We start from the raw sequence: 23,782 nt of genomic DNA, 5'->3' as shown, positions 1-23,782 counted from the left end.
CCGGGAGTTGTCATAATTACTGTGTAAGTCTATGGAAGGAGGTAAGAACCATGAGCCTCCTAGGTTTTGTATTGAAGTAAATGTACCCAGAGGATGGAAGCCAGCTTCTTCTACACCGTGGTGCTACCCCCAGAGAGTGCTGTCGAGGCCACTTTTAGACCTTCATTGCAAAACAGTGTATAAATAAATTATTTTAAGTGAATATATTTAGTATAGTTTTATCTAAAAATGATAACTTTTTWAAAATGAAATTCTACTGTAGACCATCGTTGCAAAACAATGTTTTCATAAATTATTTGGTGACATGTTAATATATTTAGTATTGTTTTATCTAAAAAGGATAACTTTTTTAATGTTTCACTATGTTCATTTTTCTGGTGTGGTATTTCCACGTGAGAGAGAGATCGTGAGCGCACACCGAAGAAACTCATTCTATCTTTTCCCTGCTTTTACATGTCTTTACTGGTAGGCCGCATCCACATGTTGACACTGCCATTTAGCCTATCACCTATAGAGATAATCTATGCATTGCTTTCACCTCACCAGCCACTAGTTTCAAGCTTAAAAGTTTATTCACCACTTGCATAGGATACAACAGGTGTAAAACAGTACAGTAAAATTCTTACCTTGAGAGCTCTTTCCCAACAATGCAGTGATAATAATAATATAGATAATGATTAGAAAATAAAATAAAAAAGTAAGAATAAAAACCACACATAAACTACAATGAGAGTTAATAGAACGCAAGAATGCATACAGGTCAGTGCCAGTACCTTATTCAAGGTGGGTTTATACATAAAAGGTTACCTGTAGTAGGATAAACATGCAAACAGGGCTGAAAAGTGGTAGTAGGAATATATAAATACTTATGGTAATGGTAATACATACATGACCAGTAGCAGTATAAATAGATAAATACTAATGGTAATGGCAATCAATGGACAGCAGTGTAATGGAGTAATACATCTAATCAATAATCATTTTCGCAGCAGCGTAGGCTGCTTCTGAGTGGGTAGAGACCTGTGGATGGGCAAAGAATCAGTGTGGATAGTCTCTGGGAGAGGGGGTAGTTGTTAGCCTTTTAACATTCTTATGGTCAGGGGATGGAATCTGTTTAGGAGTCTGTCTGAGCCTTGATGCACCGGTACTGCCTTCCGGATGGGAGTATGGAGGATTGTTTCAGCCTCCTGAGGGAAAAGAGGAGTTGCCATACCTTCTTCACAACTGTTCTGGTGTGAGAGGACCATGTTAAGTTGTCATTGATGTGGACATCGAGGAACCTGAAGCTCTTGGCCCTCTCCCGTCGATGTGGATGGGCTTGTGCACCCACCTTGGTCTTGCTGACGTTGAGGGAGAGGTTGTTGTTCGGGCACCACAGTGCCAGTTCTCTGACCTCCTCTCTGTAGGCTGTCTCATAGCCGTTGGTGATCAGGCCTACCACAGTCGTGTCGTCAGCAAACTTGATGGAGTTTGAGTCGTACGTGGCCATACCGTCGTGGGTAAACAGGGAGTACAGGAGAGTCTGCGTGGAGGGGGTGTTGTTGCCTTCTCTCACCACCTGGGGTCGGCCCGTCAGGAAGTCCAGGATCCAGTTGCAGAGTGGGGTGTTCAGTTCTAGGGTCCCAAGCTTGGTGTTGAATACTGAGCTGTTGTCAATGAACAGCATTCTCAAATAGGTATTCCTCTTGTCCAGGTGGGAGAGTGCAGTGTGGAGTGCAATTGAGGTTGCATCGTCTGTAGATCTGTTGGGGCGGTATGCAAATTGGAGTGGGTCTAGGGTGTCTGGGATGATGGAAGTGATATGTGCCATGAGCAGCCTTTCAAAGCCCTTCATGATTACAGTTGTTAGTGCTACAGGGTGGTACTCAATGTGGCAGGCAGCCTTAGAGTTCTCTGGGGTACAGGAATGAGATATGTGGGGATTACAGACTGGGACAAGCAGAGGTTTAAAATGACCGTGAAGATGCCTGCCAGCTGGTCTGCGCATGCTCTGAGAACGCGCCCTGTAATACTGTCTGGCCCTGTGGCCTTGCGAGTGTTGACCAGATTAAAAACCTTATTCACGTCAGCCTCGGAGAGCGAGATCACCCAGTCCTCCGGGACGGCGGCACCCTCGTGTCCTCCTCTGTGTTAGTTTTGTCGAAGCGTGCATAAAATACATTATGTTCGACTGGTAGAGAGGCATCATTGGAAAACTCATGGCTAGGTCTACCTTTGTAATCCGTAACGGACTGCAGCCCCTGACACATGCGTTGAGTCTTGGAGCCGGTGTTAAAGGATTCCACCATGTTCCTATATTGTCATTTTGCCTTTTTGATGACTTTGCAGAGGTCGTAGTGGGACTTCTTGCATGCATTCGTGTCCTCGGCCGTAGCCTCGGGGTTGGCTGCGATAGCCCTGTGTACGGTATCTCTGTCCTTTTATCTTAGTGCGTTACCTCAGTTTTAATCCAGGGCTTTTGATTGGGGAAGCAGTGAACCTTCACAATGAGGCACACCAATACCTACACTGGCCAATTTGTGTGAGGGCTGAGAGGGGTTGAGAGCGGAGATGACGCAATGCTCATACTCACATAGCCTGAGAGGCTATCGATTGACCGTGTGGGGTCCATACCATCCCCATATTGTACGCTGATTAGAGCCCTATGTGGAATCCTCTGTCACAGCTGCCCCATGATTGGAAGACCCCTTAAAATGAGGGTTCCGGAAAGTTCCCCGGGAAAGGGTGCAGGATGGGGGTCGTCATGCCAACTTTGTAGCGGGGATGGGTCCCATTGTCCCCAAGATAGAGCGGGAGGACAGGGGCCCGATGGGAGACAGGCTCTGCTAATAGGAGTCACACTGAGGCCGTCAGGGGGGGGGGGGGGGCTGCACCACCCGTGACCACCCAGCACATATGCACATATACACATTCACATACACACTGTCCATACACGTGACACAAATTGTTATATCCACACTACCCACATGCACATTTTGAATATGTTTGACTTGTGCACTAACTTTTCAGTTTTATGTACTGCATGTATTATAGTGTGTTGTGCATGTGTAACTTTTGTATGCTGACTTCACAAAATGAATTTCCATGTAAATATACAAGAAAGTATATCATATCGTAAATACATAGATACACATATTAAGAAACATGCACACACTAAGGATATAAAATGCACTATTACACACATGCACACATTGACAGATACAATGGCCCACACACGTATATGGCCCACACACGTATATATTCAGTATCTCTTACAGGCATCCAAATACGCAGACACACACAGCATGCATATGTAGATATCCACATTCCTACATCCACAAGCCCACATTCATGCATGCAGGTCCATGATGCATGTAATGCTTACAATAGACTGTATACTCAGGGATCCTCCATCGTGTCTACGATTTCACTAGTAATCTTAGACACTATTTTACCTACAGTTCTAAATAGGAGTCCTATATTTCTTCAGAAACAAACCCCTTCCTTTTCACCAGCAGTCTTATTCAATTTTACCTGATCTGTAATGGCATATTAAATCATATCTTTCTGTCTTATAAAACAGATTGACAGTGATTTGTTCTGTAGCAGCTCAGGTTTGCATCAAAGCAATCACACTCTCTTATTTGAAGTTTAGTTTTACTAAATGAGAAGACATCTGCTCTTGTCTCACATAGCGAGATGAAATGACAGTTGATGCCACACCCTCTTGTGTTATTGACCAACCACCAGCATGTGTCCACCTTTTGTTGTACCTTCCCTAGACGTTTTAATCGCAAAAAAAGTGATGACATAATGACAAAAGTGTCATGAAACATGATTTGATCTGAAAAAATGCTGAATACTGTATATAAATGGTACACTTATGAAATTAGATTTGTAGCACCATTGCAATAACCTCACCGGATGCCCAATGAAGAGATACAAATCAGTTCTGGATTAATGAAATTGTGTTTGGCAATGATTTCTCATATTTCATAGACGCAACGCAGCATAGTCATAAATCATACATGTATCAATTGAACTAACTGTGTTTTAGTCTGACCTGCAACTGCTCTCACTCTTAAGGAAATCATGTTTTGAACACATTGTTTGGAATATAATATATACAAATACTAAGTAATAGTCACAGATAGGAGTAGTGGGTGTGTTCCAGCTCATTGAAAGGTCGACATTATAAACAGTAGCAGACAGCATGCGTTAGTGTCGGTTCATGTTTGTTTCTTTTCTGCATGTGGGTGTGTGTTCATCTATGAGTGACCATATGTGCCTGTGTGTGTGTGTATCTGTGCCTGGTGTGTGTGTGTGTGTGTGTGTGTATGTGTGTGTGTGAGCGCACGTCCCGTGCTGTGTTAAGACAGTGACAGTGTATTCTCCCTCTCCCCTCCTTGCTCCAGGGATGATTATTAATCCAATAATTAAACTTTTATTGCCGACGGCACCTGCTTTCTTTTTCTACCCCGGACCCCCCGGGACCCCATCACACCATTCCAAGAAGCTTGGGGATAGGAAGAGAGAGAGAGGGAGAGGGAGGGCTAGAGAGAGAGGGAAGGAGGGACACAGGCTGCAAGAGGGAGGGGTGAAAAAAAGAGCAGCGAATCCGACGGGTCATCAGATAGAAGCTAGATTCTTTCACACAGGCGAGGTGTATTTTGTGTGGTGGCGGACGCCGTGTGAAGTTATGTGATTCCAGAACAAAAGGAGAGCAGGAGGAAACAATCCGATGTGCTCGGAGGAGGAGAAGAAAAGAAAGGGAAGAATAGATAGAGTGGTACCCCACAACGTGACAACCCTCGGWGCCTGACAGTTAATGAGACATTTCTTTTGCCCTTTTTATCTGCTTTCTGCCTTCCAACCCCTAGACTTTTACCTATAAATGACTGTTTTTCAAAAGTGGAAGACTTTGCTGAATTACCATTGAATCCAGCACTGGGAATAAGTTGACATTCATAATACATTTAGGACCCTCATTTAACACTTCTTTCAATGAGAGAGTGGGAGCCAGAGAGTTGCTTATAGAGTCTTTCATAGAGCTAAACGGACAGATAGAAGAGGACCCCCCCTTTGACAGCTATAGCGGCAAGATGCTGCGCTACCTGATCAAGACCCTGCTCCAGATGAACCTATTCACAGACACCCTGAGAGATCCGTCCAACAGCAGCGAGCTGCTCTTCAATCTCTCCTCCATCCCCTCATTCAACACCACTCTGCAGCTGGACTGGGGCAACTTCACCTCCAGCTTCAATGGTGAGTGGACCACTGCATTGACACTTCTCAATTGTACTTCTCTCCGGCTGTCTTCCATCGTATGTATGGTGCTACATGTGGAGTGCTTTGTTGAGTGGTAGTAAGAAGAAGTTAGAGGTGTTATCGTAAAAGCATATGTAAAGCCAGCTTCAATGGTGAGTGGACCACTGTCTGACGCTTCTCAATGGTGCTTCTCTCTGCTTATTTCAATGATTGGATGCTCTAAGTTTTATGATTGTATAAGGTGCTGTATGTGTGGGGCTTTTTTGAGTGATAACAAAACAAGTAATAAGTGGACCACTGACACTTCACCTATCTGATGTTTCTCTCTGTTGTCTAATTGCTAAGAATGACTGACTGACGCCATAAAGGTTGATCATTGTACGTAAGGTGCTGTGTGTGTGGGGCTTTGTAATGTAGTAATAGTGTAGTGTAGAACGAGGAGAAGAAGGGTGAAGTAAGAATAGTTCTCATGAAAGCAGGTGTAAAGCTATAAAATGACACTTGAAGTTCATTTATTTCAAAGAATGACTCTCTGACTTTCATTTTCAACTCTCATTGGCTAACCTCTATAGGTATGGCTCTCTTAAGTGTTCATTTGAGTGTAGAGAGGGAGGTGAAAGGAGAACGAATTAAGAAGAGTTGGCATGAGAGAACATCCCTAGGTCTGCTGACTGACGCATGGGAATTTGAAAATGTATTTGATATTTGAAAATGAAATGGTATTTCATTTTGCGGTCTCATGTGAACTTAGCTGTTATTTGTTAGTCATGATGAATAGATTGACTTGTAAATGATTTCAAGTGCAGTGAGACAAGTTGAAATGAGAGAGGTTCCCTGCCTACAGCAAAGAAAGAGGATGCATTGCCTTTAGTAGACTTATTCACAATTCAACATCAGTTGCACTGTGATATTCRTATATTCCTATTCCTATATTTTCATAAACATCTTTTGAGGGCATATTTTCCAAAATCTGCCATGACGGGACTTCGTGAGGAGAGCTGACAAGTCATTTTTGATGAACTGAACAGTTTGTTATATGAAGCGCATAAATGTGCAATGGATGTTTATAAGGAGGATGTCAAAATGCTTTTGTTGAGGTGCTGCGAGGGGACAGTTTTGGTGACAATTACTATGACATCTGTTTTTTTTTAAGGGAACACATTTAGCTCCAGAACACTTTTATTCTCTCCAGTAGAGTCCGTTGTCTGGTGTCTGCTGTGAAAGCGTCTCAAGCTTTTAATGTCTGCTTTTATGAGCAACTTATTCCTTTGAGCATCGTTCTCTAGATCAAATGTTTCTCTGGTGACTTTCACTGTTGACATTTGGTGTGTTTGTCTAAACCAGTTTGACTGTCCACATGTGCATATCTGCTTGTTTCTGAGAGTTTGTGTATTGGTCTGGATATGTGTGTGAATGTAAGTATCTGAAAAGGATTCTGGATTAAAGAAGGTATATACATACTGTATATCAGTGTAAGAATAGAAGAGTGTGTCTGTATTTGAGAAAGTCTAATAAGTCTCTGCATATCTGTTAATTAGGATGAGATCTTGTCTGTGTGTTTATATCTACAGTGCTGGTGTGTTTGTGCTTGTATATGCTGGTGGTATATATGTGGGTGTTTGTTTGTGTGTGTGTTTGTGTGTGTGTATGTGTGTGTATGTGCAGCAGGCAGCTAGGAAGAAGGTGTAATGGGAAGCTCTTGCTGTGCCCTGCTCCTCTGGCTCATGTAATGACTCGGTATAGATAGGAGATGGGGAGGAATGGGCAGGGGGAGTTGGGGAGGAGTTAAGTGGAGGGAGGGGTGTGTTTACCTTGCTACTTTTCTAATGAGCTCCCCTGCTCTGGCCGCATGTTGCAGCGCTCCAATCAATACTGTAATACTGGCCAACACACACAAACACACACCTCCACTCATGCCTTGGCACTCAAGGTTATGGGCTTCCCATGGTCAGGTATACAGTATAGGCTATATCATATGTTATGGTTGAGTTGAGTTGCAGTCTCCTGTATTCTGAGTACTACACAGGGGAGTTGAGAAATTGCTGTTGACCGATGTTGACTGAAGCAGTTTTTATCATTGCAGTTAATGTAATGAACGATATGACTTTCTTTCTTGCTTGCTTTTTCATTTTTTTGCATCCTTTTTTTATACATTTTTTAGTTACACAATCTTTTTTTATCCATTCTTTCCCCCTTCTCTGAACACTTCTGACAGCTTGACTAATAATATTTTTGAATTCCTGGTCAGTTTGTAAAATATCCAGCTGCTTCCCAGCGTGGCACTGCAGCGTGATGGTTATGAGTCAGAGAGTGGTGTGGGGAGGGTTAGCGTGCGTGTGTGTGTGTGCGCGTGTGTGTATTGTTTTGAGTGGGGGGGGGGGGGGGTGTGGGGGGGTGTATTTCAGAGGCAAATGTGTGGGATGTAAATTTGCTTTTGAAATACAGTCTCCCGATAATCTGCTTATCTCAGCGGTGGGCGTGTATTGATAAAGCTGAGTCTATATCCTCTCTCTATCCCTTTCTTTCTCTCTCTCCCCTTTCTTTCTTCCCTCTGTCCATCGCTCTCATCACAAAACCCTAATGGAGTGCAGATAGATATGGAGAGACTGTCCACTCCTCAGATCTATAGCAGCACAATGAGGGAGTATTGTGCCGACAGCAGAGGCCAAATAATCTATTGCAGAGGGATTGACTGATGTCAGCGTTGCAGATGCTATCTGAAGACTTTATTAGATGTGCCTCTTGTTCAAATGTGCTCATATTCAATGTGGCGATTCGTTTGAGCTTGAGTATGAGAGCTGAAAGCCAATCGGGTTCTAGCAATCATTCGACAGGCTGCATTGATACGTTGAGAGTGTAAATGACCGAGACTGTCTCTAAGAAAACTATAGCTTTACAGATCAATATCAATATTGCCATGTGTGCCTACATAACTGAGAGAAGCATCACAGAGTAACATCACAGAGTAACAGACTATGTTATAGTCCTTGTTCTACTAAACCTGCCAAGACCTGAGCAGCAGGTAGCCTACCGGTTAAAAGCGTTGGGTCAATATCCGAAAGGGTGCTGGATTGAATTCCCGAGCCGACTAGCTGAAGAATTTGTCGATGTGCCCTTGAGCAGGGCACTTGACTCCAATTGCTCATGTAAGTCTGGATAAGTGCGTCTGCTAAATGATTAAAGTGTAAGACAACGGAAACTAGACAAGTTAGAGAGTAATAGAGCCAGTGAAAGACAAAGACAGGAAGTTAAGGTTATAAAAGTGTTGATAGGGGATAGAATGTGGTCGGACCATCAGATAATTGGCATATACATTACTCTTACTGAATTTCCACGTGGGAGAGGATATTGGAAATTGAATCAAAGTCTACTGGATGATAACTTATTTTTTACTAGAACAGAGGAATTTATAATTGAATCTTTCTGACATATCATACAGTGGSTTGCGAAATTATTCACCCCCTTGGCATTTTTCCTATTTTGTTGCCTTACAACCTGGAATGAAAATGTATTTTTGGGGGGGCTTGTATCATTTGATTTACACAACATGTCTACCACTTTGAAGATGCAAAACACTTTTCATTGTGAAACAAACAAGAAATAAGACAAAAAAACTGAAAATATATTTTCACCCTCCCAAAGTCAATACTTTGTAGAGCCACCTTTTGCAGCAATTACAGCTGCACGTCTCTTGGGGTATGTTTCTATAAGGTTGACACATCTAGCCACTGGGATGTTGCTTTAGCAGTATGCTTATGGTCATTGTCCTGCTGGAAGGTGAACCTCCGTCCCAGTCTCAAATCTCTGGAAGACTGAAACAGGTTTCCCTCAAGAATTTCCCTGTATTTAGCGCCACTCCTTCAATTCTGACCAGTTTCCCAGTCCCTGCTGATGAAAAACATCCCCAAACGTATGATGCTGCCACCACCATGCTTCACTGTGGGGATGGTGTTCTCGGGGTGATGAGAGGTGTTGAGTCTGCGCCAGACATAGCTTTTCCTTGATGGCCAAAAAGCTACATTTTAGTTGAATCTGACCAGAGTACRTTCTTCCATATGTTTGGGGAGTCTCCCACATGCCTTTTGGCGAACACCAAATGTGTTTGCTTATTTTRTTCTTTTAAGCAATGGCTTTTTTTCTGGCTACTCTTCTGTAAAGCCCAGCTCTGTGGAGTGTACGGCTTAAAGTGGTCCTATGGACAGATACTCCAATCTCCGCTGTGGAGCTTTGCAGCTCCTTCAGGGTTATCTTTGGTCTCTTTGTTGCCTCTCTGATTAATGCCCTCCTTGCCTGGTCTGTGGGTTTTGGTGGGCAGCCCTCTCTTGGCAGGTTTGTTGTGGTGCCATATTCTTTCCATTTTTGAATAATGTATTTAATGGTGCTCCGTGGGATGTTCAAAGTTTTGTATATGTTTTTGTAACCCAACCCTGATCTGTACTTCTCCACAACTTTTTGCCTGACCTGTTTGGAGAGCTCCTTGGTCTTCATGGTGCCGCTTACTTGGTGGTGCCCCTTGCTTAGTGGTGTTGCAGACTCTGGGGCCTATCAGAACAGGTGCATATCTACTGATATCATGTGACAGATCATGTGACACTTAGATTGCACGCAGGTGGACTTTATTTAACTAATTATGTGACTTCTGAAGGTAATTGGTTGCACCAGATCTTATTTAGGGGCTTCATAGCGAAAGGGGTGAATACATATGCATGAACCACTTTTCATTATTATTATTTTTTTTATAATTTTTTGAAACAAGTAGTTTTTTCATTTCATTTCACCAATTTGGACTATTTTGTGTATGTCCATTACATGAAATCCAAATAAAAATCAATTTAAATTACAGGTTGTAATGCAAKAAAATAGGAAAAACGCCAAGGGAGATGAATACTTTTGCAAGGCACTGTTGGTACCGCAAATCTCCTTATTGTATGGGATACTTTTAGATGTGCCTTTAGAGGCCATGCAATTCAGTACTCATGTCTTAAACATAAGCAATTTATGTCAAAGGAGTCCATGCCAACAAAGGAAATAGAAGGTCTAACAGAACAAATATAGTTGTTGTCGGAAGTTTACATACACCTTAGCTGAATACATTTAAACTCAGTTTTTCACAATTCCTGACATTCAATCCTAGTAAAAATTCCCTGTCTTAGGTCAGTTAGGATCACCACTTTTATTTTAAGAATGTGAAATGTCAGAATAATAGTGGAGAGAATGATTTATATCAGCTTTTATTTCTTTCATCACATTCCCAGTGGGTCAGAAGTTTACATACACTCAATTAGTATTTGGTAGCATTGCCTTTAAATTGTTTAACTTGAGTCAAACGTTTCAGGTAGCCTTCCACAAGCTTCCCACAATAATTTGGATGAATTTTGGCCCAATCCTCCTGACAGAGCTGGTGTAACTGAGTCAGGCTAGTCAGCCTCCTTGTTCGCACACGCCTTTTCAGTTCCGCCCACACATTTTCTATGGGATTGAGGTCAGGGCTTTGTGATGGCCACTCCAATACCTTGACTTTGTTGTCCTTAAGCCATTTTGCCACAACTTTAGAAGTATGCTTAGGGTCATTGTCCACTTGGAAGACCCATTTGCAACCAAGCTTTAACTTCCTGACTGATGTCTTGAGATGTTGCTTCAATATATCCACATAATGTTCCATCCTCATGATGCAATCTATTTTATAAAGTGCACCAGTCCCTCCTGCAGCAAAGCACCCCCACAACATGATGCTGCCACCCCCGTGCTTCACGGTTGGGATGGTGTTCTTCGGCTTGCAAGCTTCCCCCTTTTTCCTCCAAATATAATGATGGTCATTATCGCCAAACAGCTCTATTTTTGTTTCATCAGATCAGAGGACAAATTCCCATAAAACCCACAAGAAAACTTTGGTAACGTTCAGAGACCGTTCTAAGAATGTTATTTAAAAACATATACATTCTGTTCTCAGCATCAACAAAACTCTCTATCCTCTTGTTAATAATGTACAATTAACAGCCATACAGAAAGACTCGTGTGAAGGTGAAATTACAGAGGAGGAGCTTCTTGATGCAATTGAAGTCCGTGAAAACTCCTGGGATGGAATACCAGTTGAGGTATACCAAAACCTTTTTTATATACTCCGAAGGCCGTTATTAGCATGTTTTAACCACTCCTATGTAAATGGTAGTTTATCAGACACTCAACAAGAAGGTCTGCTTTCATTATTACTGAAACAGGATACAAGTGGGAAATACAAAGATCCAGTCCATTAAAATGAAATACACTTCAGGGTTGTGAAGCAAAAATTCTCTGAAAATGTATAGCGCATAGAATTAATAAGGTATTGTCAGCAATTATTCATTCTAATCAGACAGGTTTTTTACATGGACAATACATTGGTGATTATATAAGGAAAATATTGGGAAACCAGGCCATAGCTGACGTACGACTGAGTACGACTGAGTTTATATATAAATGCCTGGAATATTTCAATTTTGGAGAATCTCTTATAAAATGGGTTAAAATCGGGTATAGTAACCCTAGGTGTAAAATAGTAAATGATGGCTACTTCTCAGAAAGTTTTAAACTGTCAAAAGGAGGAAAACAAGGTTGTCCACTATCGGCATATCTATTTATTTTGACCATCGAAATCCAGGGATTAGTAATACAGGGCTTAAAAACAAAGGTGTCATTCATGTTTTCTTAAATCCACAACTTGGATCCCTCCACAGCCTCATAAAGTATCTAGATAATTGTTCTAACTTCTCTGGATTACAACCAAATTATGATAATATTACGTATTAGATCACAAAAAAAAAACTTTTACATTACAGTGTAGTGGACATATTCGGTATACATATACCGAAATAAATAAATAATCTCACTCCAATAGATTTTAATAGAAAGTTAGCAAAAATAGATAAGATCTTGCTACCATGAAAAGGTAAATACCTTTCTATTTGTGGAAAACTCATCTTAATTAGCTCTTTATTCATATCCCAGTTTACCTATTTACATAAGGTCTTGCCTACACCTAATGAACAGTTTTTTAAATTATTTGAGAAAATGTTTTATTTGGAACTGCAAGCCAGACAAAATTAAACGGGCCTATTTATATAATGAATATGAATTCGGAGGGCAGAAATGATTAAATATTAATGCATAAGACCTCTCGCTAAAGGCTTCAGTCATACAAAATGTATACTTAAATCTGAACTGGTTTTCTAGCAAATTAAAAATAATGTCTCACCCTATTTTCAATGAATGCATTTTTCCCTTTATTCAGATTACAACCTCTCACTTTTAGTTATTTGAAATTTTAAAACAAGCCATAAAAAGTTGGTTGCAATTTCAATTTAATCCACCAGAAAAGAGAGAAAAAATATTGTGGTTAAATTCAAATATAATAATTGATTAAAAAAAACATTGTTTAAAAAAAAAGGTATAATCTTAGTAAACGATATCATAAATACGACTGGTGGAGTTATGTCATACAAGCAGCTAATAAAAACATATGGAAATGTCTGCTCCACCCTAAATTACAACCAACTAATTGCAGCATTACCGCAAAAATGGAAGACGAAGGTGGAAGTGGAAAAAAGTAAGGAACTTGTCTGTGGGCCCTGCATTAAAGACCATAATTGAAAATTGTGCTAAATAAAAATGTATATCAATTTTATTTATAGACCAACAAATTGACAGCCGAGTCAAATAGATTGCAAAATAGTTGGAAATAATTTTTGACAAACCGATTCCATGGCACATGGTTTATGAACTGATACGCAAAATGACACCGGATTCAAAATTCAGAATTTTTTAGTTATTAAATTATAAAAATTATTAAACCAAATTCTTGCAACTAATAAATTCTTGCAACTAATAGAATGTTATTTATACTGGGGATGCAACCTTCCCAGCTCTGCAGATTCTTCTGCGAAGAGGCAGAATCATTAGATTATTTGTTTTGGCACTGTCCATAGCTTGTTTTTGGTCACAGGTCCAGGAATGGCTGAAGAATTGCAATATTTACCTGGAGCTAACCCCGCAGATAGCACTACTGTGAGATCTGAAAAGTCATAGTAAATCGATCAATAATATAATAATACTTTCAGCAAAAAATGTTTATTTTCAATCTGTAGAAACAATGAGTATAGAAAGGTTCAGAACTTCGGTGAAACATCACAGCACAGTTGGAAAATACATGGCAATAGAAATCAAATATGGATGGTGTTAACTTCATTGAGATAGGGGGCAGTATTTTCACGTTCTGATGAAAAGCGTGCCCAAAGTAAACTGCCTGTTTCTCAGGCCCAGAAGKTAGGATATGCATAGAAAACACTCTAAAGTTTCTAAAACTGTTAAAATGATGTCTGTGAGTATAACAGAACGGATATGACAGGCTAAACCCCAAGGACAAACCACCCCCCCCKKAAAAAAATTCAGCTTACCACTGTTTTCAATGGCTAGAACTTTAATTATAAGCCCAAGTCCTCCCAAATTGCAGTTCATACCCGGAAATTGTAGATTTTCAAGATGGCTCCCATTTTGGCTTTAGTGTTTCCAAGCACGTGGAGGAAAGCGTGTTCTTTGTTGTGTATCTCCGATAAAGACAATAACGATTCTCCGTCTTAAAATTGTATAGTTTATTTGCGTATTAGGATACCTAAGGATTGATTATAAACGTTGTTTAACTTGTTTGGAAAAGTTTATTAGTAARGTTTGGGATTCATTTTGTATGCATTTTGACGGAGGGAAACTGAGTGGATTATTGACTGATGCGTGGCAGCTAAACTGAGTTTTTATGAATATAAAGAAGAACATTATCGAACAAAATGACCATTTGTGATGTAACTAGGATCTATTGGAGTGCCAACAGAAGAAGATCATCAAAGGTAAGGCATTTTTTATATCGCTATTTCTGACTTTCGTGTCGCACCTCCCTGGTTGAAATATGTTTGTCATGCATTTGTATGATGGGGCGCTGTCCTCAGATAATCGCATGGTTTGCTTTTGCCTTTTTGAAATCTGACACCTTGGCTGGATTAACAAGAAGTTAAACTTTATTTTGACATATTGCATGTGTATTTTCAAGAATGTTAAATATTTACAATTCTGTAGTTTGAATTTGGCACCCTGCACTTTCACTGGATGTTGGTCAGGTGAGACGGTAGCGTCCCACCTAGCCTAGAGAGGAGGGGTTGAATGTAGCTGAAGGTTGAGACAACAAGATAACTAATGTAAAACATACTGTGCCCATAAAACCTATTTATGTTAAAACTTCTTCAGGATTGGTGGGTCCCCTGCGGGACGATTGAGCTAACGTAGGCTAATGCGGTTACAAGTCCTCAACTGGCAGCTTCATTAAATAGTACCCGCAAAACACCAGTCTCAACGTCAACAGTGAAGAGGCGACTCCGGGATGCTGGCCTTCTAGGCAGAGTTGCAAAGAAAAAGCCATATCTCAGACTGGCCAATAAAAATAAAAGGTTAAAATGGTTAAAAGAACACATACACTGGACAGAGGAACTCTGCCTAGGAGGGCAGCGTCCCGGAGTTGCCTCTTCACTGTTGACGTTGAGACTTGGGTTTTGCGGGTACTTTTTAATGAAGCTGCCAGTTGAGGACTTGTGAGGCGTCTGTTTCTCAAACTAGACACTCTAATGTACTTGTCTTCTTGCTCAGTTGTGCACCGGGGCCTCCCACTCCTCTTTCTATTCTGGTTAGAACCAGTTTGCTCTTATCTGTGAAGGGAGTAGTGCACAGRGTTGTATGAGATCTTTGGTTTCTTGGCAATTTCTCGCCTTCATTTCTCAGAACAAGAATAGACTGACAAGTTTCCAAAGAAAATGCTTTGTTTCTGGCCATTTTGAGCCTGTAATCGAACCCACAAATGCTGATGCTCCAGATACTCAACTAGTCAAAAGAAGGCCAGTTTTATTGCTTATTTAACCAGCACAACAGTTTTCAGCTGTGCTAACATAATTGCAAAATTGTTTTTTAATGATCAATTAGACTTTTAAAATGGTAAACTTGGATTAGCTAACACAACGTGCCATTGAAACACAGGAGTGATGGTTGCTGATAATGGGCCTCTGTACGCCTATGTAGATATTCCATTCAAAATCAGCCGTTTCCAGCTACAATAGTCATTTACAACATTAACAATGTCTACACTGTATTTCTGATCAATTAGATTTTATTTTAATGGACAAAAAATGTGCTTTCTTTAAAAAACAAGGACATTTCTAAGTGACCCTCAACCTTTCACCGGTGGTGGATATATATATATACACATATATATTTGCAAAAAAATTAATGGGGGATTGAAAGTGATGCAGACAATTAAATTTTTTTAACCTTTGTTAACTCTAACTCTTTAGTCATATCCCAGTTTACTAGGTAAGTCAGTTAAGAATAAATCCCCATTTACAATGACGGCATAGGAACAGTGGGTTAACTGCCTTGTTCAGGGGCAGAACGACAGATTTTTACCTTGTCAGCTCGGGGAGTTGTTCTAGCAACCTTTTGGTTACTGGCCCAACGCTCTAACTACTAGGCTACCTGCCGCCCCAATTGATGGAAGCTACAATCTATCTACAATATTAAAGTTGATCTACCCACTAAAAAATATAAATATATATATTTTTAATTAAAAGACGGGTATAGAAGGGCTGAAGTTTAGGGTGTGTCAACAAATCTTTATGGACCTAAGCAGCAGTACTGTTGTCTGGTCTAGTGGGCTTCATCCTTGGAATGTAAAGAAAGGAATTATCATGGGTCTTCCTCTTTAAGATGCCCCGCTCTCCCGCTATCTCTTTTTCTGTTTTCCTTCCCACTGGTTATTCAAGCCAGGACTGGAGTACTAGGGGGTGGCCAAGCTAAGGGTGCCCAGGCGAGAAACTCGATAGCGGGGCAAAGAGCAGATTGGCTGCTAGGGTACCCCTGGAGCCTCATCGACAGTAGGGGAGAAAATCAATGCTGCTCAATAACAAATCCAGGAAATAATGGTGAATTGACTCTAACAGTCTATAGTGGACTACTGGGGATAGGCTATAGTCTAACCAGTATTTTTCTCCTCAATTTTCCCTCTCTCTGCCTTTGTAGTTCCAGTCCCTTTATCGCACATAGACTACTGCTCCCACGATTCAATGGCTTTGTTGGGTTTGTTGGGTTTACGCATTGTTGACTGATGTTCTTATATGGATGCTGGGACAATCATAGTTGGAGGCATGGAATGACTTTTGTGGGCAGAGATAGCTGTGTTTGAGGAGGCACACAATGAATATTTATGTATGTTAGGCTTTGGCTTTTGACTGCTTTTTTCTATTATTGTTCAAGAACATTATTTATTATTTTGAGGTTGTTCTCATGACCTTCAGGAAGTAGGATTAGGTATTTGAAATAGTTTGAGCTTTGCCATGTGAGTGTGTGTGCGCGGGGGGGAAACATGGCAGAGTGAGTGGTCACATTTAAACTGAGCTCCTGAAAGCTTTAAATTGAATTCAAGACCTAATTTGAGTTTGACGACAAACACAGTTAAAGTTACATTTCAACTCTGTGTTTATTTTTCATTCAATTAGTTAAGTGGTTTATTGAACATCACTTTTCCACTTTGTGGAGCAATTTCAGCCAAGACTAGCTAGCAAGAAATCAGAGTTAGCTAATAAAGTTAGCTGAGATGAAAGATAGCAAAAATGTAGAGGGAGCTGTTGTAACCAAGGTTGATACTGTCAACTATATGGAGGATTTTGACACTCCCCCAGAAGAAACGGTACCAAGGTCGGAGGAATTCGTCTTCGGTACAGGTGTCCAAATAACCCCTTTGAAACCCCCCAACCTGAAGAGACTACAGGAAAGTGATGCCGGTCAGACTCAACCACCCCAGCCTATCACCAATGACGCCATCTTCGCAGCAATCCAGGGTTTAAACAAGAAATTTGCAGACCAAGCCTTTTGGCTGAATGGCTTTGATGAGAGGATTCATAAAAATACCCTCTCGATTGCAAACGTTTCCAAAACTACAGAGTTTAATGCATCACCACTGATGTGAAACTATTGAAAAAGAAAGTTGATGCCCTGACAAAAGATAATGAGTGCCGACGGGGGCTGAGACTGAACAGGCTGCCTGAAAATGATGGTGAGATTATCAGAAGGATTGTGATCGACATTGTTGGGAAGATTGTTCCATATCCCCCTGCTCACCCTGAACATCACAATACATGTTGTACACTGTCTTGGGGACAAGAGAAAGGAGATGAACAGACACAGACAGGTCATCATGCTGTTTGTGTTGAGGAATGTGAGAGATGAGGTGTGGAGAGCTGCGAAGCTGGCGCCGATCTGCAGGGAGAAAAGCATTTGCTTTGCAGAAGATTTGAGCAAAGACAACAGGGATACCCGTGCGAAGCTATGGCCATAGGTTGATGAGGCAAGACGCAGGGAAATAAAAGCCTTCTTTCACGAGGGGCTTGCTGTCATTGATGGTCGCAGTGGCGCTAAGTCACTGACTGATTGGTGCTCTTCTACGAGTTGGCCTGCTATCATTCAGGTTTTATTCATTTCATTTTGTTTCAAGATTGATATTATGTAAGTAAATCGCCACGTCTTTTTTCATATGACTTGATTAGCCTTCAGAGCTGTATTTATTTATTTTAAGATTTAGAGTTCAATTTAATATGTAAACTATTAATATAAGATGTGTTGTTATTCCACAACCTATTCGTTTGTTTATTGTAGACAATTTTTTTATCTGATATTCTTCTCGTTCAACGTTTTGCTTTCCTTTTTATCCTTGAACACCAGGGCTTTATGCAACAATATAAAACGCAAGGCTATTTTAATTTTTTGTAAAGATTCATTAAAGTCCAATTGTTTTGTTATTTCAAGAGACACATTCCTCAGATGTTTAATTACAATTTTGGACTTCACAATGGGGTAACAAGATAATTTTTTAGCCATGGCTCATCTCATTCTGCTGGTGTGGCAAAACTTTTCAGATGTTTTTCAGGTACAGTTTTAGAACGCAAATATGGGAAATATATATGGTCATAATAACATACAGTCAAGAAACAATCTTCTTCTAACATCTATTAGCAAAGTCTTAACTGAGTTTAAAACCAAATATTCAACAGATAACATTATTGTTGGAGGTGATTATAATGTTGCTCCTGGTGACTGGATCGATAGGTATCCCACCAGGCATTCAGGCCATTGTTTTAATAACTTAATTCTTAATTTCTGCTCTAACTTGAAACTTTCCGATATCTGGCGTTCTCAGAATCCAACTTAAAAACATTTATCTTGGTTTAAACCTACAACGAGTGACAGACAATTAAAATCTAGAATTGATTATTGGTTGGTGTCTTCCAATCTTCTGAATCGTGTCAGTGAATGTAGTATTTCTTCAGCTTGTCTGACAGACCATTGTTCCATTCTTCTTTCTTTTTGTCTAGATAATGACAATATGTTTTTAAAATCATACTAGAAATGTTACTCTTTTCTTTAAAAAAATGTGTGTTTTGTTTACAGTTTAAAAATCTTTTCAGAGTGACATGTCTCGAATTTGCTCTTTCTTCTACTAGCAAATGGGAAATAATTAAATTCATAATTCCCTGTCTTGCCATCAGTACTGGTAAAATGCTAGCTCAAAAAATGTTCCACTCAGAGACAAAATTTGTCAATAGGGGGTGCTGTTAGCACTTAATTTTTTTTGACATTGCCAAATTAAACTGCCTAGTAGTCAATTCTTGCTCGTACAATATGCATATTATTGTTATTATTGGATAGAAAACACTCTCTAGTTTCTATAACCGTTGGAATTATGTCTCTGAGTGGAACAGAACTCTATCTACAGCACTTTTCCTYACAGGGAGTGAGATTTCWGAAATCTTGGCCTCTGGTCCCAGGTCAGTTTTAATGTCCCTGTGAATGCTATGAGGATACAAACACTGCCTACACCTTCCTCTAGATGTCAGTAAGTGGTGACAATTTGAATGGAGTCGATTGCGCAATCAGGGCCTGTATAAAACAGAAAAGACCGGAAGTAGCTTTCTTTTGGATCCTGCGCTGGACGCATGAAGGGCGTCGGACCGACCCCTTTCCAAGCCTTGGTTTAGCCAGTAATATATCGCCGGTCATGTTTTTACTTGTTATAGGTGTTAAAAACATCATAAGGTAGTTAATTTAAACCGTTTTATAGCAATTTATATCTGTTTAGTGCGATTTTGAGGCATTTATTTGTGACGCTCTTCCATGAGCTGGGCACGTTTCCTGTACATACCGAACGTTATTGGCCATTTCGACGGGACAAGAGGACATCTTTCGACCAAAAGACGATTAGACCGGAGAAAGGATACTTTGCCCAAGATTCTGATGGAAGAACAGCTCACAGTAAGAACTATTTATGATGATAAATCGCTGTTCTGTTGAAAAATTTTAAACGCATATATCGCCATTTTGTTATGTGTAGCTTCGCTTGGCGGACCCGGTATTGCACAGTAAGGATAATTTTAGAAATGTAAGTCAGCGATTGCATTAAGAACTAATTTGTCTTTCGATTCCTGTCAACCCTGTATTTTTTAGTCAAGTTTATGATTAGCTATCGATTAGACTAGATCACTCTCAAAGATAGCGCCCGACATTTTCAGGACAGTTTTGCTACTATTCTCATTGTATAACCACGTTTTTTTGTGGCTAAATATGCACATTTTCGAACAAACTCTATATGTATGTTGTAATATGATGTTACAGGAGTGTCATCGGAAGAATTCTGAGAAGTTAGGGGGAAAAAATGTATATATTTTGGTGATCATAACGTTATCGCTCCGTTGCCTTGGATTCATGCTGGGTAACGTTTGCACATGTGGTATGCTAATATAACGATTTATTGTGTTTTCGCTGTAAAACGCTTAAAAATCTGAATATTGTCTGAATTCACAAGATCTGTGTCTTTCCATTGCTATGCTTTGTCTATTTTTATGAAATGTTTTTATGATGAGTAAATTGGTAATACACGTTGCTCTCTGTATTTATTCTACATTTACATTTAAGTCATTTAGCAGACGCTCTTATCCAGAGCGACTTACAAATTGGTGCATTCACCTTATGATATCCAGTGGAACAACCACTTTACAATAGTGCATCTAACTTTTTAAGGGGGGGGGTTAGAAGGATTACTTTATCCTATCCTAGGTATTCCTTAAAGAGGTGGGGTTTCAGGTGTCTCCGGAAGGTGGTGATTGACTCGCTGACCTGGCGTCGTGAGGGAGTTTGTTCCACCATTGGGGTGCCAGAGCAGCGAACAGTTTTGACTGGGCTGAGCGGGAACTGTACTTCCTCAGAGGTAGGAGGCGAGCAGCCAGAGGTGGATGAACGCAGTGGCCTTGTTTGGGTTAGGGCTGATCAGAGCCTGAAGGTACGGAGGTGCCGTTCCTCACAGCTCCGTAGGCAAGCACCATGGTCTGTAGCGGATGCGAGCTTCAACTGGAAGCCAGTGGGAGAGAGCGGAGCGAGGGGTGACGTGAGAGAACTTGGAAAGTTGAACACCAGACGGGCTGCGGTTCTGGATGAGTTGTAGGGGTTTAATGCACAGGCAGGGAGCCCAGCCAACAGGGAGTTGCAGTAATCCAGACGGGAGATGACAAGTGCCTGGATTAGGACCTGCGTGAGCAGGGTCGTACTCTGCGAATTTGTAGAGCATGACTACAGGAACGGTCACCGCCTTGATGTTAGTTGAGAACGACAGGGTGTTGTCCAGGATCACGCCAAGGTTCTTAGCACTCTGGGAGGAGACACAATGGAGTGTTCAACCGTGATGGCGAGATCATGGAAGGGCAGTCCTTCCCCGGGAGGAAGAGCAGCTCCGTCTTGCCGAGGTTCAGTCTATTCAATATAACATTCTAGTCGAGTTGTGATGGTGGGTGCAATTGTAAACTATGATTTCTACCTGAAATAAGCACATTTTTCTAACAAAAACTATCCTATACAATAAATATGTTATCAGACTGTCATCTGATGATTTTTTTCTTGGTTAGTGGCTATCAATATCTTTATTTGTCGAATTGGTGATAGCTACTGGTGGAGAGAAAAAATGGTGGACAAAGAAAAATGTGTCTTTTTGCTAACGTGGTTAGCTAATAGATTTACATATTGTGTCTTCCCTGTAAAACATTTTAAAAATCAGAAATGATTGCTGGATTCACAAAGAAGTGGATCTTCATCTGTATCTTGGACTTGTGAGTTGAATGATATTTAGATGCTACTATTTACTTGTGACGCTATGGCTAGCTATGCTATTCAGCTTTTTTACTGGTGGGTTGGGGTGGGGGGGTTGCTCCGGATCTGGTGGGGTGGGGGGTGGGGGGTGCTCCCGGATCTGGGTTTCTGACTCGGTAGAAGTTAAAGGAAGTTAAATATTTAGGAATTGTTCAAATAAAAAATGTTTCTGATAGAGAATATTTACACATTGATAGTATAATTAATTCCATAAGAGTCTCTTTAATTAATTTTCTGCAATGTGATATGTCGATTTTAGGTCATATTATTTTGACCAAGACTGATGGTTTTTCTAGAATTTCCTTCTAATAACATCAACAAAGTCAATTCTGTTATATTTAGATTTATATGGAGGAATACATCTCATTATATTCGAAATTCTCAATTATTGAAAGATTATGATCATAGAGGTTTACAGGCTATTGATTTTGAGTTGTTAGTGGGTACTTTTGAGATTAAATGGTTGAAATGATATCTATCTCAGAGAGAATATATTAAGGTTTGCAAAGCAATTCCACTTCCATTACTTGGACTTATTAAGAACACTTTGTTATATTATGAGGTTGTTCCCACTTTTCCAAGTTTGCAAATTAATGACTTGAACGTTTTGGATAAAATATGCAACAATAAGTGGATACTATTTGCAGTTAATGAAAAAAAAATMGTGATTATAATTCAATATTTTGCGTTGGAAGTGACCAACTCATGATTTGGTCAAAAGCTACTAAATTTTACCTTAAATGTGTAGTTATCCCAAAAGTTAAAGAAACTAATTAAAACATATTTTCTTCCATCTACTCTGTTAATGATTTTTTGCACAAAAGGTTCAATTTTGTCAAAATGCCTTGGGTTTTTTGCTCCTCTGATTTAGAGTCTATAAAGCATTTATTTTTTCATCCCGGCATTCTAGTAAACTATGGCTTGAAATTCATAAACGGTTGTGTATAAAATCTCAAAAATGACCTATGTTTACCTTTTGATGAGGTTAAATGGCATTATGCTTATCCTTATCCAATCAGAACTATTTTACTAACATTATTATTCTCCCGGCCAAATATTATATTCACAAATGTAAACGGAGTGGGAAAATTCCTTGTTTTGTATTTTTTTTAACTTAAAATGTCAGATTTGTTTTAATAAGTCATGTCTCTGAATGTCTGTTAATGTCTCATTGCCTTGTCACATCTAAATGTGTCCTGAATTATTATTATTTAATTTTTTTCTATTCACCTGGTGTGTGTGCGCACATGTCAGTCTGTATAGTTCATATAATCACTCATTGCTCAGTTGCTCACTGACTGCATTGAATGTACACAAAATAATTACAACAGCTAAACTTGTCTGTTAGGGCCTCCTATGCCTATGTGATTTAACGAATGTTAATACTTCCTGTTCAGAGATATCCTCAGGTTGATAGTGAATGGATCCTATAGAACCCTATAGTGTGGAGGAAATGGTTTTCAGTGTTAAAACCCTGGCTCTGTGGGAGTTTCAATCCCTGTGCTCTGATTAGGGATGTGTTTGTGTGTATGTACAAGTCTCTGTGCTAATGTGGCCATTTGTCTGCACATTCAGGTCAAGTGGGCTCCCCTTCAGTATTTTCACCTAGCCATATCTAGCCAGGTCATTCATTCAACATGTTCACCTGTGTGTGTGTGTTTGTGTGTGTGTGTACATGCGTGCTGTGTGCTGTGTCCTGTGTGTGTGCTAATTATGTCTCAATATGCAAATCCAGAGAGTGTGAAAGCTCTGACTGTCCAATGTATTTTTATCCTTAAATAGTCATGACAGAAACTAAAATCTTATTTTTTAGTTGTATTGTACCTGTTTGTGAATTATTGTTGCACATCAACTTTCTTGTTTTGTTTTAACTCGACGGGATTCATTTGTAGCTTTAGAAAATATACAGTTATGAATATAACTACTGTTCCCTAAAGGAGGGAATGAGGTATAACATAATATGGAAAGTCAACGACCAATCCTATTCACCTGAAGCAAACTGAAATCATGCCCAACGGGCCAATGGATGATGAGCCCACCCTCGGAAGCTCGCGTCCATTTCCTCAATCCGTCCTCTGTTGGGACAAAAACGCATGATTCAGAACGATCCAGAATGAGACCCAGAAACGGAATGCGCTGAGCCAGAGTGAAACAACTTTTTTTGTGATTCACTATGCCAGAAACTGAATATGGGAAACCAGCGTGGCAGTGTGGAGCTCCACCTGTTCCTTTGACTCCTCTGCGACCAATCGTCCAGATTAGCCAGTACTCTGATCCCCTG

General features: G+C 40.2%; 1 protein-coding gene across 6 annotated transcripts in view; it reads left to right on the top strand.

Annotated features, from left to right (window-relative positions):
- Positions 1–4,604: 4,604 nt before the first annotated feature.
- The window catches only part of LOC111982075 (roundabout homolog 3-like), a 324,508-nt gene continuing 305,330 nt past the window's right edge, over positions 4,605–23,782 (top strand). For 5 of the 6 annotated variants that reach the window (XM_070449356.1, XM_024013621.2, XM_024013617.2 and 2 more), the window contains exon 1: positions 4,605–5,244. In XM_070449356.1, the coding sequence (XP_070305457.1) occupies positions 5,082–5,244 (163 nt within the window). In that variant the 5' untranslated portion in view covers positions 4,605–5,081. The remainder of the gene's footprint in view (positions 5,245–23,782) is intronic. The other variant, XM_024013619.2, reaches the window with a different exon arrangement.

Source organism: Salvelinus sp. IW2-2015, linkage group LG20 (genome assembly GCF_002910315.2).
Source record: "Salvelinus sp. IW2-2015 linkage group LG20, ASM291031v2, whole genome shotgun sequence".
Lineage (NCBI taxonomy): Eukaryota > Metazoa > Chordata > Actinopteri > Salmoniformes > Salmonidae > Salvelinus > Salvelinus sp. IW2-2015.
The sequence above is the reverse complement of the archived record's forward strand: the minus strand, read 5'-3'. Positions and strand labels throughout refer to the sequence as shown.